The 15,647-nt window shown below is 43.6% G+C and overlaps 1 protein-coding gene and 1 long non-coding RNA gene across 2 annotated transcripts in view; both read right to left on the reverse strand.

Moving 5' to 3' along the window:
* Prp8 (pre-mRNA processing factor 8) overlaps positions 1-15,647 on the reverse strand; it is a 397,724-nt gene that overhangs the window by 299,819 nt on the left and 82,258 nt on the right. The window contains exon 7 of the mRNA XM_065433711.2: positions 6,868-6,993. Coding sequence (XP_065289783.1) covers positions 6,868-6,993 — 126 coding nt within the window. The remainder of the gene's footprint in view (positions 1-6,867; positions 6,994-15,647) is intronic.
* LOC135903401 (uncharacterized) lies at positions 1,853-6,845 on the reverse strand. Its single transcript, XR_010564787.1, has 3 exons — positions 6,108-6,845; positions 5,926-6,017; positions 1,853-2,076 (listed from the first exon to the last, which is right to left on the reverse strand). It is a non-coding gene; the product is annotated as an uncharacterized lncRNA (long non-coding RNA).

Below are 15,647 nucleotides of genomic sequence, written 5' to 3' on the forward strand. Positions count from 1 at the left end.
GATCCGTCCATAATACCTAAAAAACTCAACACATTTCTCCACTCCATTGTCACACTGACGGCACACACTTGCCATCTTATGCACTTCTTGAACCGATGCCTCAAGTGAACTTAAGCAAAGAGCGGATTCTTCACCTTTTGCGGACACTTGATATAAAAAAATCACCCAGTCCTGATGAAATATCAAACGTTTTTCTAAACAGATATGCGACCTAGGCAGCAGAGTATTTGTATAAAATATATACAGTCTCGTTAGAATCTTGTGTGATACCCGACAACTGGCGCTCCGCAAGGACAGTCCCAATTTACAAGTCTGGATCACCATTAGAATATAAACAACTACAGACCAGTTTCCCTAACATCCACAATTTGTAAGATGTTAGAACATACAGTCAAACCTCAATATATAGAACACGGATATATCGAATTATTGCGTATATCGAACACTTTCTATATCACGTGGAAAATCGCATGTATATTTAATTTTTTATTTTGAACGGGGCCAGATGTAAAATGGATATATCGAACTCCGCCGCGCCAGATCAAGTGCGCTCTGTTGACAGGAGGCGAGCTTTCCCGCAACACTCTCAAAGATAGCGGCGGCACGATGGGCGTTCCAGACTGCTGCGTACGACAGCTCCCACATGGTTGCGCCGAGGGCGCCATTTGAACGTAGCGGCGTACACACGCGGCGGCTTGGAGCCAGCCACGGCCGATCTCGAGGGGAGCGGTCTAAAGCGCGCGCTCCCCTAGAGACCGGCCGTGAGCCAGCCCGGCCGCCTCAATCACGCGCGCCCGCGGCCCCGCCGTGCGCGCGTGATCGAGGCAGCCGTGGAGCCAGTTGGAGCGCTTTGTCGGTGCTGAGCCACACAGCATGTGCATTGAGGACTTCGTTGGCGGTGACGACAGCACCGGAACAGTGGCGTAGTTAACAGACGTGAGATCGCGGCAGAAGGGACTGCTGAGCGGCCAAACGAAGACACTGCCAAGGCTGATCCAGCAAGCGCTGATGTTGCTCCACTCCCGACTGCAACTGAGGCTGTAACTGCTTTGGCCGTTGTACGCCGCTACTGCGGCGCAATAGAAGGCACTGGACCGTCTCTTGTGGACCGTTTGGACTATGTTGAGGACGCCGTGGTCAAGCACACGGTTGCCAATATGAAGCAGGCTACACTGCTTCAGTACTTTCAGCGAATGAAATACATACTTTGTTTGAAGCTTTATGTGAGTATCTATTGCGCCACGATTGGTTCATTGATTGATTTGTGCTAGTTTTCGACGCGTTTCCTACGTGATTTTATATATCGAATTCTGGCTATACCGAACTATTTTGCGATCACCGCGCTGTTCGATATATCGAGGTTCGACTGTATTATTTAAGGCGATTATGATACAACTAGAAAATAACCAACTGCTTCATGACAACCAGCATGGTTTTAGGTCCGGTCTGTCCACTGCAACTCAGCTAGCCAAGATAACTGATGATTTCGTAAATTCACTAAATATGAAGAGTCAAATTGACGCAGTGTTTTTAGACTTTTCAAAAGCGTTTAACGTTGTTCCACATGATGATTTAGTAACTAAACTGCATGCTATTGGTATTGAAGACAACATTGTTCGCTAGATAGTATGTTACCTAGCTTCAAGGAAACAATACGTGGCTGTTAATGACCATCTCTGATACACTAGATGTACACTCAGGAGTACCACAAGGGTCGGTCGGCCAATTGTTTTTGGTTTACAGTCGCCGACTGTTTATTCGGACCTCACGGGGACTGCGGAAATGTCCGAATAAACAGGTGTCCGAAAAAGCAGATTGTGAAGAAAAAAGAAGTCCTTTATTTCCACGCACTTATTCGGGCTCGGCAGTAGGCTTGAAGAAATCATGAATGCGCCATTGCATACTGTTCCATTTACACGCAATCAGATAAGCCTGAATCTCGGAGAGGGTTGTATGGTCACTATAGGTGGCTGAAAGCACAGTCACTGCTTGTACTCGGAGTCATTGGAGCCGACTCGGAGTCGTCATCCGGCGATGTAGCGGAAACCTCATGAATGATCTCGTCGTCGTCGAGTCCTGCGCATGTCAGTACAGCAGTGTCAGCATATGTCAAACTGTCAAATGAGACGGTTTCCGGAATCGCAATGCAACCACTGCGGAGGTCTCGGCAGAACATTTTCGGCATCAATAGGGAGCACATTGGAAGGCGACAAATCCTAGGCCTCCTGGGGCCCACTTGCCAGCATTCCCCAGCGCAGTCTGCGCGAGCACTGTAGGCGCCATTAGACACTTGACACGATGTTTCCGTATGCTGCGTTGGATCACCACAACCTCAACACGGCAGACAAAGCAAACACCACCACGCCGTCATACCGACACCAGTCAAACAAACGAAAAATATGGCCTACTTGCAGCGTCGTGCACGAAGAAAGAAACAAATCAGCTGCTGGACTGTCTTGACGTGGCTTACTAAGCTGAGACCGGGACAGCTGTAGCCACTCTATCGAACCAGGCAGAAACGATGACGAGCGGGGATTTGCAGTAGCGCCACTTTGTGGGGCAGCAAGGAAGCTCCGTTGAAAACAGAAATGGTGTTCAGCAAGTCGAACCATGCACCGTTCAGTCTGTGCATGGTGCTCTCGATCGAGTTGGCTCAAGGAGTGTCGGAAAGATCAGACAAGAGGTTGCGAGGTGTCTGAACTTTCGGCAGCTGTTATACATTATGGTCTATGGGGGGAGAATGGCGGTGTCGCGAAGCAAACCAAATAATCGAGCATGTCCGAATTTTTGGAGTCCGAGAAATCGGTCGGCGACTGCATTCAACGATACCTATTTATCATTCCAACCTCCTGTAGAGATCCTACTGTTTGCAGACGAATGTGTTTTTTATACCAGCACAAATCAATACGCTGATCAAGTCAGACTAAATGATGCAATGCATTCAATCAGTGCATGGTGTGATAAATGGGGCTTGAGAAACTCAATACTTCCAAAACGGCAGTCATAACATTTAGTAACAAAAAAGAACCTTTAGAACTTGCTTACACCATTAAAAAATGCTCATGGTTAAAAAACTAGGCAGGTGAAGTATTTGGGTGTCACATTCACAAGTAAATTAAGTTGGGAACCCCATATTGATAATGTTTGTAGTAATGCACTGAAAAAGCTGGCCTTTTTAAAACTAAAGCTACATCATGCGTCACCTGCTGTAACGTTAACAGCATAGAAAGCTCTCACTAGGCCAAAATTAGAATATGCAGACCTAATCTGGAGTTCGTATCAACAATATTTAATTTAAAAAATAGAAAGGGTGCTGAACATGGCCTTGAGGCTTATCTATTTTAACTATTCGTGCTTCTTGAGGGCATCAGTTCTTCGCGATAGGGCAAAGATGAAAAAGCTCGATCATCGTAGAACGGTATCCAGATTAAAATTTATCCATCAGCTTTACCATAATCACTTTAAAATACCGCATGAACGTCACATAACCGAGCCACCAATGCACTTTGACCATACACAACGCAACAATATAGTTAGGCAACCATTCAGTTACCTTAGCATGCATCAATATTCCCTGTTTCATTTCATTATGGAATAAATTAGCACAAGAAGCTACCACACAATTGTTACTTCATCTTGTGAATGTTTTTTTCTTTTGATTAATAGAAACACATAGGGAAGGAAATTAATTATTGTCTGTGTTTTGTAGTAAAAATTAGGTAAGAATGCTGAATTTAGTGATCTATTGTGTCCATGGTTTATCACCACTTTGTTGTTGAGTTGCAAACTGCAACTATTGTTCCTAAATTGTATTTATTATTGATAATTCTAAATTGGAAAGGCTGATGTCCCTGTATATTTCTTATACATCTTTTTATATTTTTTATTGTTCTGTATTCCAGTTTCGATTTCCAGCGTTATTTATTACCATTGATGTAACCACTCTTGCTTGAACCCGAATAGGGCCTACAGTATTTGTAAATAATAAACAAAAAAACTCTTCACTTCGCACAGCAGGAACACAATAAACAGCAAGTGGCAACACAGCGATGTGCCAACGTTCGTACTAACGCCACCATTCTCGAAGGCTGCCGGTCGCATTCACTATGTAGACTGGTGGATCGGTGTGTGTTGTTATGCCTAGACATTTCTTAATTACAGATAAGAACTGTTTACCTTTGCGTCAAACGGGAAACAAGAGACAGTGCATTCGGTGCAACAGCATAAACTCGCTCAGATACCAAAGGTGTCAGCGATGGCATCCGCATTCTTGCAATACTACACGGCCTATAAATGAGCGCTCAGCCCGAGCACAGTTTTCTGTAATACTTTATGGTACGCTCAAACTATAAGCATGATGAGGTTAAAAAAATTAAAACCAAGAATCCCTTATACCAGCCCATAATATGCGTGTCTGGGTCACAGTTGCCGTTGTTTAGTGGCTCAGCTGCTCTTATGGACTTGTTTCACGATGGAACAGCACAGCTCATGTGCACAGGTATGTGTGTTTTACCATGTTTTCCCAATTATTTCATATCGGCGATGCGCTGTTTCCACAATATCTGAAGCCAACAACAACCTGTGGCTGTGGATGTCGATGTAAACAAATGCATCGCTTTAGCAAACCCACCGTGCGCATGGAAGGCTGTGGTGGAAGACTTTTTGAATATGCGAAATGTCTAAATAATGTGCAAAAAGAATGAAAAAAGCGAGCTCCAAGTGCACAAACCCGCAACAACAAACTCCAAGGAAACCGCGCCGGCCGACGGAACTCAGCGCGCTTTTATCGGTCATGCAGTTAACACAAAAGCGCAGTCAGGACTGCTCACCCAGCAGTCAATGAGTGTTACATGGCTTCCAGGAACAACACGGTGCCCCGGAGATACCATTACTAATTAATCTCGAACCACAAAATGCACAACTCCTGCACACTCAACAAGGGCACAGGTACACAGAACAACCGGCGAAAGCCCCGATACCCTTCCAAAACTTTTCCAGCAGCATGTGGCAGGAGGCAGCACAGGAACATAGAAAAGGTGGAATATCGGTCATTGATTGCCATGTTAAAAACGGCATCATATATAAGTGAGTTTGACTCTAGCTGTGCTGCAGTCAGGAGAAGTACAGTAAATTGTTTATTTGTCATAATTCTAAATCTCTAGCACTCACCATCTTCTGTGTAGCCCACCCTTAGATAAGCCTCAGGCATGGTCAGCTTTAAAGGGACACTAAAGGTTACTATGAAGTCAAGTTAAAAAGATAAAGCAATGCTCTAGAACGTCTAGGGCATCAATATAATCTCAAACAAAGCTTTAGTAACCGAGAAATTGAGGCAAATGCATGACATGATTTGAGACCCCCCAGCGACATTCCAGCACTAGCTCGATGACGAAGGCACTCCTCATCATAATTTGTCACTAGTACTCAACTACTCGTATTAAAAAGATCATTTCATTAGATTATAAGACGGAAGAAAATGCTACTTGTCTACTTTTATTCGATTCTAAGAAAGAACAACATTTTGTCGTTACCCTTGAATAGTATGGGTGGTCGAAAGATTTCGTTTTCGCTCGACTCTGCGCGCTCGACTTTGCGCCACACGCGCTTTGGAGTTTCAGTTGTTTCGTTATCGCGTCATGCTACGCTGGTTCTGCTGGCTCGCGAAACTTGCATTTGGAACAAGCAGCGAGAATGCTACGTCATGTGATGTTGTGGGATGCGCAAACGGTCTGCGGAACTTGGCCAAGGGCAGTTGCAGCAGCGAATTCAACGTTACTTATCACTGTGTGCCAACGAGTGAACCTCTCTATTCGAAGTGGTTAAGTGCCGTACCTCTGCCACAGGGCATTCGCAAAGAGCTGAAAAATCGCATAGTGTGCTCACTGCACTTTCGTCCAGAGGATTACAAGTTCAACGCCGACTTACAGAAGTCTTGTGGAGTGCCTTTCAAAGCAATGCTTTCCTGTAGCGCTGTTCCGTCGGTCTTGCCTGCATTCTCCCTGAAGGCGCAAGAACAACTGCAGGACGAAGATGGAGCGGTGAGTGCGGCATTTGGTTTTCATGAAGGAAAAGCTACAAATGTGCGAATATGTACAGCCATGACATACAGTTGCCGTCGTAGTAGTACGCAACGACGTCGGCAGCGCAAGCCCTCAGCAGCAGGTCACGTTCATCAGTGCTTAAATTGCTGAAGTCAAGCCCAGCATCGCGAGCCAATGTGTCGTTGTCAGAGTCCCCTATTGCAATGAGCATCGAAGTTGGCGTCATAAAAAAAAGAACTAGCTTATCGTCGCGCGCTTTTCCTTCCGCTAGTCACCATAGTTCCACTTTCGCGCTGCTATCGGCTCTGTCTTGCCTCTGTTTCTGGTCACGCATTTGCGTTTTGCGCAGAAAAGCCGTAGCCCCATCTGAGGGCGCTGTTTTACTCACCGACGGCGCAACGTCACTATGAGACCATGACGTCACCACTCCTCAATCAGAGGGCGGGCGATTTGAACTGCACTAGAGGTACGCGGACTCTTCAGAACGCATTTTCTCTTAAAATAAGTCTTTTCTTCGCATGAAACGAAGCGTTTCGAGGTTTCTGGGATGGTATTTCAACAGTACATGTTGTGTTAATATTAACCTTTAGTGTCCCTTTAATGGCTAAACCAGCACTTCTTTGTACTGTATTATATGTGCGTTTATTTTTTCATGATGACTTTTGTTGTATTCTGCCTCCAATGGAATGTGGCTTAGCAGCTAATATTCATCCCTGTGTCACAGCCACTAGGGCACCATGGTGTCCGTACCACGAGAGCATATTTTTGCGTGTCTGCACTGTCTGTGCACTAACAAACACAATTTCAAGCATGGCAGCTTTCTTACCAGGACAGATGTACATAGTGAGGCATGTTGTTGTACAGGTATGGAAAGGCAATCCTGTACTCAGTCCGGATGGGCTGGCGTATGATGATTTTGTTGATGTCATTGAATTCATTCCAGTCTTCATCCCTGAAACAGTGAAATGACTTATTACAGTGTTCATGTAGGAAATTTCTGCACCAATATATATGAATGAGAGTAGCAGCTCAACGCAAAGTGCCACATGGCACTACAAAGAAACTTGATTAATGTGTATCTTGTGGGGGCACAGCATAACTAGTCCAGACATTCATCGAAATGCAATATTTGAAGCTAATCATCGGAGCATCACAGTTTTCAGACATCCAAAAAGCTGACTCTGCTACTTTCTGCATCATGATAAACTTCAGACAATTTAAGAGAATTTCAGGTCGTTGTGACACCTTTATAAAACGCCCGAGAATGATGTAACATTTACGCCTCACCATGGCACAAGCATGAAGCGAGCGCCCTTATAACACAGCAAACTCATTGAAAGTCGTGGGCTCTCATGCCCATTTCTTTTGGCTGCAGTGCATCAGCTGATCTTGCCTGCTCAAAACTGCTAATTAATATGCAGTAAGCACATTTATGTGGCATTGACAGTGTCCTAAATGAGGAGGAAAGAAACAAAGACTGACGAACAGCTCTCCGCTTTTTCGTGAATCACAACAAAATGGCAGCGAACAGCTGAAAAAGTGCATGCAAGTGGTGATAGAAAGAAGGGGGAAAGATAAGCAGGAAGCTCGGCTCGACCTGGGACTGCGTCTGCCTCAGCTAGCGAGCTGCCACCAGATAAATGCGAGTGCAATCAACAGTGCCAGCGCTTTCCCGCTGGTTATTTCCTGCATGGTATTTCCGAAGTCTAAATTGAGATTTCCGGAATCTGGCACAAGGACTTTTTGAGATAAGAAGTGAAAAGCGCATGGGTTGAAACTACAGCCAGAAAAGAATAAACCAATATTTCGAGATATCAGCTTTCAAGTTAACAAGAGTTTATTGTAGTGTAACACAGCTATTTGGGTGTTGTAGTGCACGTGTTCATATCAGACTTGAAAGGGTCCCTAAAACATTTTTTGTTGTATGCCTAGATTCTGAGGGTATCTTGCAAGGAATGCTTTCTCATTAGTATTTCGTGTCAGTGCACTATAACAGCACAGGTACGAGTAGTTAAACATTACCTTCCCCTTAAGCCGCAGCGCTTAAGCCTGGCCTACGTCAAGTTAAATTTGAAACCGAACTAAGTGTGGCAGATGCAGACACAGTGGCACTGCGCACAATGTTTACTGTCTTTTTTTGCACTGTTTACATGAAGCAAAAATAGAAAAGGATGCCACGGCAGGCATTCACCGCATTGCTGCGAGCGTGCAGTTAAACTTGGTTGTAATGAACCAGGTTCTAACGAATTCCTGGATACTACAAATTTTTCTCAATCAACAATACATACCTGCCAACCTGGTGAGATAAAAAATCGGGAGACCTTTTATTCGCGTAACCAGGGGGGGGGTGGGGGGGGGTGCATTCACTGTTTCAACTTCAGGTGGGACTGGGGGCGGCAGGGGTGTTTCATTCAAACTTTCAAGCAGTGTTTGATGAGTCCTTTCGCAGAAACCTTGCAGCAGCACACTTTACTCACATCAAAAATTTGTCAGAGTAGCTTTGCTCAAAACATGGTCTAGACTGACAGCCCTTCACTAGCAGCAGGTGTTCGAGGGTTGTGTTGCAAATAGATGAGCGGAATTCAGTCCTACTTTTTCGCGCCGTGCTAAAAATACTCTCACACTCTGCATAGCTATGCGGTATTACGAGTAAATAAAGCATCACCTTAGAAACTCGGTAAAACATGTTATTCATCAGTGTTTTTCATTTTTCCAAACATAGACCACTGAACATCCCACCTTTCTTCATTCAGAATGACTTCTGGAAGGCTGTATGCCTGTTGTAAGGCAAACTCTGCTTCGAGAGCATCTAAAGCGTTTTCAGCAGATTCATTGGAATCTCGGGACAGCAGCTGACAGAATCTCTGAATAAAGAAACAAAGATTCGAGAGCGATGCCTGTGAAATAAATCTCAGGTTGGCCACCTCCGCATTCTTCAGAATTGCGTTTAAGAGTTGTGTCCATATCCATAACACTTCGCCTCATTGCATTTCGGAAACATTTCCGTAAGAAACGCCCAACGTGGTCGCCGACACTATGGGGTAGGTTGTGTTCGACGTCAAGTCAAGTCAGTTTTATTTACATCATTATGATGTGGGTAGGCTCAGGCAAAAAAGCGAACAATTTTCGCTTGAGAGAGCCCGAGCCCCCCTACATGGCGTACAGCAAGGTCAAAAGTTTTTGAAAAAGTACAAAATCCACACACACTACATAGCAGAATATATTACAAGAAATTCAGAACAGTCGATATAAACTCTTGGTACATGCTCATTAAGCCACAATGCATAGGTGTTAACAGAGATGAAAATGTCATTCCTATCACACTTTAACGCAAAGGGAATACAGCAGCTTACAAAAAATGATTTCTTAGAGTTTGTGTACTAGGTGTTTCAAAAGAAAAACGTTCAAATATGAATTTATTTAGTAACCTTGGAACTACATGACGCAACATCTGTAGACCATGTTCTGTACGGCAAAAGGGAATGGTCCAACGTTCGTGTTTTCGAAACGAGTATGGCATTGAGTTTGTTTCGAGGGATGACAATGCTATAAAGAAGTTGTCATTGTGAAAAATTGACTTTTTATATCTTATGGCTAAGAAAAATTCGTATAGCTTATGAACGAGTATGATTTTGAATCGCTTAAACAAATCTTCGGTGTGTGCGAGGTAGTCAACATTTGCTATGTAACGCACTGCTTTCTTTTGCAGCATGTCTATTTTGTGCAGGTTAATTTGAGTAGTAGTGTCCCAAACAAGGAAACATTACTTAACATATGACATGAATAATGTGTTGTTTATTATTAATTTAATCGATACAGGTAGATAGGAGCAAAATTTTGTGAGCATTCCGACGCACTTTGATAAATTGGTTAAGTGGAGCTAATGTGAGAGTCCCAGCTCATGTTCTTGTTAAAGAAAATTCCTAGTGTTTTTACTGTGTCTACCACCTCTATAATAGAATTGTCTATTTTTAGCCTAATGTCTCATGTAACGATGCTCTGCCGGTAATGAAAAAGTACCGCTTTTGTTTTCGTACTATTTATTATCAAGGAATTTGCTGCGCTCCATGATTTCAACTCTTCTAGTACACTGTTTATGCTTGAAATGAGCAATGGAATGTTATCGCCCCTGAACAAGAGACTCGTATCGTCTGCATACAGAAGATATTTTGGAAGGTTGCTGATATCTTATGTCGTTTATGTATATTGTATGTTTATGTTTATGGATTATGTATGTATATAATAAACAGTAGCAGTCCTAAAATACTTCCTTGTGGAACTCCAGTGGTTACAGGTTGAAGGGTTGAAACATGCTGATCTATTGTTACACATTGATATCGATGCTGTAGGTAGGACTTTAGTAGACAAGCTACAGTGGCACGGATTCCATATCTTTCTAGCTTAGTGAGTAGTATTTGATGGTTAAGGCAATCAAAAGCTTTCAAGAAATCCACAAACACACCTATGCATATCTCCCTGTTTTCAAGTGCCTCGAGGATGATCTCTTTTTGCATTAGTTAGGCTGTTTCAGTGGACCTGTTTGGGCGGAAACCATGTTGTGACGGATTAATGAGGTTAAGCTTATTGCAAAAGTTCATGAGTCTTTTATGAATTACTCTTTCTAGGCCCTTACAAAAAATCGGCAGACTAGAAATCGGTCGATAGTTGGACATATTGTTTTTATCGCCACTCTTGAAAAGTACAATTACTTTGGAGATTTGCATTAATTTGGGAAAGCAACCTGTTGATAACACCAGATTATATATATAAGTCAGTAGGGGGGCAATAACATTCAGCACATATTTAACTGGAATAATTTGTATGCCATCAATGTCGCGTGATTTGCTATTTTTCAACGAGTTGAAGATATTACATACCTCGCGTTCATCTGTCGGATCAAAATAAATGCTGTGGTTATTCCTAGTAATAGTGCTGCTCAGAGATTGAGGGTTTTGAGAACTGCTGACATCTTTAAAAAATGTGTTAAATGCATTGGCAAGCTCTGTGCCATGTATGCGGCGGCCCTGAAAAACGAGATCTTTGATAACTGGCGACGATGGGGCTCTGTTTAGCAACTTTAGTTTTTTCCACACGTCTGCACTATCCTCACAGGATTCCTGTTGGAACTGATGCTGCAGAAAGCGCCGCTTCTCATCTCTCAGGAAGGAATTCAGCTTATTTCTATATTGCTTAAATATTTTCAAATCTAAAAGTGACCTCGTTTTGACAAATTTTTTATATAATCTACCCTTCTTTTTTATTCGTTTTAAACACTCACGGCTGATCCAGGGCTTTCGGTTGTTATGATGAGGCTTTAAGATAATTTCTCTAATTGTTCACAGTAAATTCGCTTAAAAATGGATATGAATGTTTCATACGCCTCATCTGCAGTGTCACAATGGAATACACCATCCCAGTTTTCATTCACAAGACTCAAGTAGAAATATTCCAAAGTTACAGGGGTGATGTTCTGGATAGTTACCGTCATCGAAGTTTGCGCATGCGTTCTTTTATCTTCACATTCAACAAAAAGGTATATCGGAAAGTGGTCGCTTATGTCATTACATACAACTCCTGATATTACATTTTTTACATCAATGTTGGTGATAAAAAGGTCTATTAAAGTCTCTGTGTACATTGTAACACGTGTTGCAGTTTTAGTAGTGATAGCATGACCATTTGCTTCTACTGCCAAAAGAAAGGTATCTTGCGCAGGGCAAGATTTTAGCACATCAATGTTGAAATCACCTGCAAGTACCGTAAAAACCGGAATATAGGTCGTACTTTTTTTTCAAAAAACCATCGCGAAAAGTCGACCCTCGACTTATATACCGGACATTGGCGGAAAAACTACGGAAGTCTTGCAACAATGGGTGGATGAAGTAAACAGCCGCCATCGCCATCAGCAGCAGCGCGGCGTCTATGGCGGCGTGGCAACGTTGTGGCACCGGCATTTTGCGTTTCCATTGTCGCAAAGTTATATTCATTAAAGGCTACATTTTCATTTTGTTTCAAAATGAGCGGAAGCCGACGTCAATTCACCGTCGCCTTCAAGAAAAAGGCGATTGAGTACGCAGAAGCCCAAGCAACCTGGCGGCACAGAGCGAACTTGAAGTATCCGAAAAGAGCATTCGGTAGTGGCAGAGGCAAAAGCAACATATTACAACTTGCAGCAACCAAAAGAAAACGTCATTTCGTGCTGGATCGCAGCGGACTGCAGAACTGGAAGGCAAGGTTGCGGAGTCCGTTCGAGAGCTGCGTGTAAGATCGCTGCCTGTGACTGCCGAATGCATCTGTTTGAAAGCGCTTCAGATCGCACGCGCCTATGGACTGGGCAGTGAGAAGCACTCGTCATCCGACTCTGATCAAAGGCGTTGCTCTGATTCGGAGTAGCACTTGCGCACTTCGTGCCCTTCTGTGTACTGTGTACACAGAAGGGCTTCTGTGTACACCCTGCCAATTTTTAACAGTATCGCGCGACCATCGACCCGCGTGTTTGTCAGCACCTTGTCATCACGGCACGGAGCGGCGAAATAGCGAAAGTAAGGGCATGTGTACACATGCGCGTATCTCATTTGTTTCACTGCTCAGCGCCGTTAATAAGGTGCTGACAAGCACGCGGGTCGATGGTCGCGCTATACCGCTAAAAACTTGGCCAGGTGCACATGCGAGCAGCATTTAAATCAATACGGTCACCATTGTGCAACCCCCTGAGTCGCATTTGTTTCACGGTAAGGGTGTCATATCTTTCGGTACTTTTGCCATTGAAAAATACTTTTGTTTTCATTTTGAGAATTCGTTAGTTGGGGGATCGACCTATATCCCGGTCCGACCTATAGTCCCGTTTTTACGGTAGTAATTCCAAATTATTTACATTCACATAGTTGAATAGCAATTCAATGTGGGAAATGAATTTATTGAATTGACCGTTTGGCGGTCGGTAGATCACACAGTAGATGTATTTTCTCGATTTCAAGCATAGGCATTCAAAATCTTCAGTCAATAGAGACAGTTCAGGAATTATTTCACATTCTAGATTATTTTTGATGAGAATTTCAATTCCACCACCTTGTTTATTAGGTCTGTTTAGGAAGACACTATTATATCCATCATGCCTGTAGACTTCTGTATCCGATGAATACCACGTTTGTCAACATTATTACATCGAAATTAAAAACAAATTCATTTAGAAGAATAGAAAGCTCGTCTTCTTTATGCCTTGCAGATCTAATATTCAGATGAAAAGAGCTCAGGCCGATTTTCCTCGATGTATTAAATGTGGTGTTTATGTCGTGCGGAGACTGAACCATTTTACAGGCGAGATGCAAAATATAAACAAGTGCAGACAGTTAAACCATTTTTTCCACGTCCTGAGCATTGCCAAGGTACAGAATCGATGACGATTCATCCTTCCGTGCAAGAACCCTACATGCTTGTCCAGACAAATTTCCACCCTTTAGCTTTCCTTTGTTCAATAGCCATGCCAAGTACTCGTTTTTGTGCTGGACAAAGGTGTTCGTTGATGAACAAGGGCGAGTTTGGTGAAAAACCCAGGTCCTCAGTTGATAAGTGTATAATATTATGCTCCAGAAACGAAGAGAAGAAGACGAAGTGAGAAACGAGCGTGGAGCCAAGCACGCGCCTGCATTTTTTTAGTTGTTTTTGCAAGCGTCGAATAAAGAAGACGTTCTCTACTTCGGCTCCGCTTCCTGGTTTTCAACATAATGGTGCCGTGACCAGGATATCAGATCTACAGTTGAAGACCCCTAACGATGAAGCGAGCTACCTGAAGAGGACGACCTACCGACGCGATCAACGCGACCACGCTGCGACAGAGTCGAAGAACGATCCACGTCATCACGAGGCCTACCATTCCCGACGTGACGACATGGAAAGAATACGACGGAAGCGTGCTACCGTTCGAGCGGCGGTCACCAGGATCATCAACGACATGACAACTCTTATGCAGACGGAACCAACGCCATATGGTGAGCTGACCGACCATCTTAACCTATTGAAGATAAAGGAAGCTATGCTTACGGACCTTGATAACCAAGTAGAAGAACAGGTTACCGATGATAACCTTGAGGATGAGCTTCAAAGCGTCGGACAGTATCAAGAATCTATCGTCCTCGCGAAATCCCGTGCTGAACGCATTTTATCCGATCAGCAAACAACGACTACGCGCGAATCTCACGATGACTTTCGTCAAGCATGCGCACACGTTAAACTACCGAAGCTCGATGTGCCGAAGTTTCATGGTGACCCCATTAAATGGCCGGAATTTTGGGATCAATTTGAGTCGACTATTCACCAGAACCGATATATTACCGACGTAGACAAATTGAAATATCTTCGGAGCTACTTGAACGGTAAAGCGGAAGGTGTCATCAGCGGCCTGTCGACAACTAACGAGAGCTATAGCACAGCTATAGAACTTCTCAAAGAAAGATTCGGTCAGAAGTCACTGATTGTTAACGACCACATGCGTCGCCTTCTAAACCTACGTAAAGTTCGTTCTTGCGAAGATTTCGAAGGGCTTCAAAGATTGCATGAAGAAGTGCAGACTCGCGTGAGATCCCTGCATAACCTTGGTGTCGAAGAAAAAGAATATGGAGTGCTTCTGAAAACTGCTATAATACAAAATCTTCCGCAAGAAATGGTACTCCGTTATAATCAGCGCATCTTGTCTTCGACAAATACAGGTGTTACTAGTGACAGGCTAAATGAAATGTCTGGTCTTCTAGACTTCTTGAGTCTTGAAGTAAGAAGCCGGGAACTGACTATAATGATGACTTCTGACAAGAGAGAACAAGCCTCAACAGCAAAACGACAATCTACTGAGCATTTCCAAGATTCTGCATGTATGCTAACCGTGAAACTGACTCCAGAGAATTGTATATTATGCGGAGACAAAGATCACTCTGTGGATGTCTGCTCAACGAAACTAACATTAGAGCAGAAAAAGCAGAAACTACGGAAATTAGGATGCTGTTACCGCTGCGCTAGACAATTTCACAAAGCTAAGGAATGCCGAAACTGGAAGAGACTAAGCTGTGCGAAATGCAAAGGGCGACATATCACCACAATGTGCGACCCGAAATGGAAGCAGAAGAATACGGAAACGCAGACAACTGTTTCCAGCTCGTCAACAGACTCAATAAAGTGCACAATTCTTCTGCAGACCGCGCAAGTTTGGGCTGTGGGCACTGGAAGCAAATGCTTTGTAAGAATGTTGATTGATGGGGGTAGTCAACGCAGCTTCATCACAGAAGAATTGTCTAGGAAGCTGAAAGCCACTGTGTTAGCCGAAGAGCAGCTCACCATCTCAGGATTTGGAAACGTTTCAGCACCACGAAAATATTATCGAAGAGTACGAGTCACGCTGCATAGCCAGTACGACTCAAACTCACTAGAAGTTGAGGCGATAGAAGTTCCCGAAATATGCAATGACTTGTCAGCATTGACAGATACAAATGTACTTGCAAGGTTGAAAAGCAAGAACCTACGTTTGGCTGACGTCAACGCAGTTCAGGTCTCGCCTGAGCCTGGAATAAGCATCCTTATAGGTGCCGACTATTACTGGAAGCTTGTCAGCGGAAGAAT

This window comes from Dermacentor albipictus, chromosome 2 (assembly GCF_038994185.2).
Source record: "Dermacentor albipictus isolate Rhodes 1998 colony chromosome 2, USDA_Dalb.pri_finalv2, whole genome shotgun sequence".
NCBI lineage: Eukaryota > Metazoa > Arthropoda > Arachnida > Ixodida > Ixodidae > Dermacentor > Dermacentor albipictus.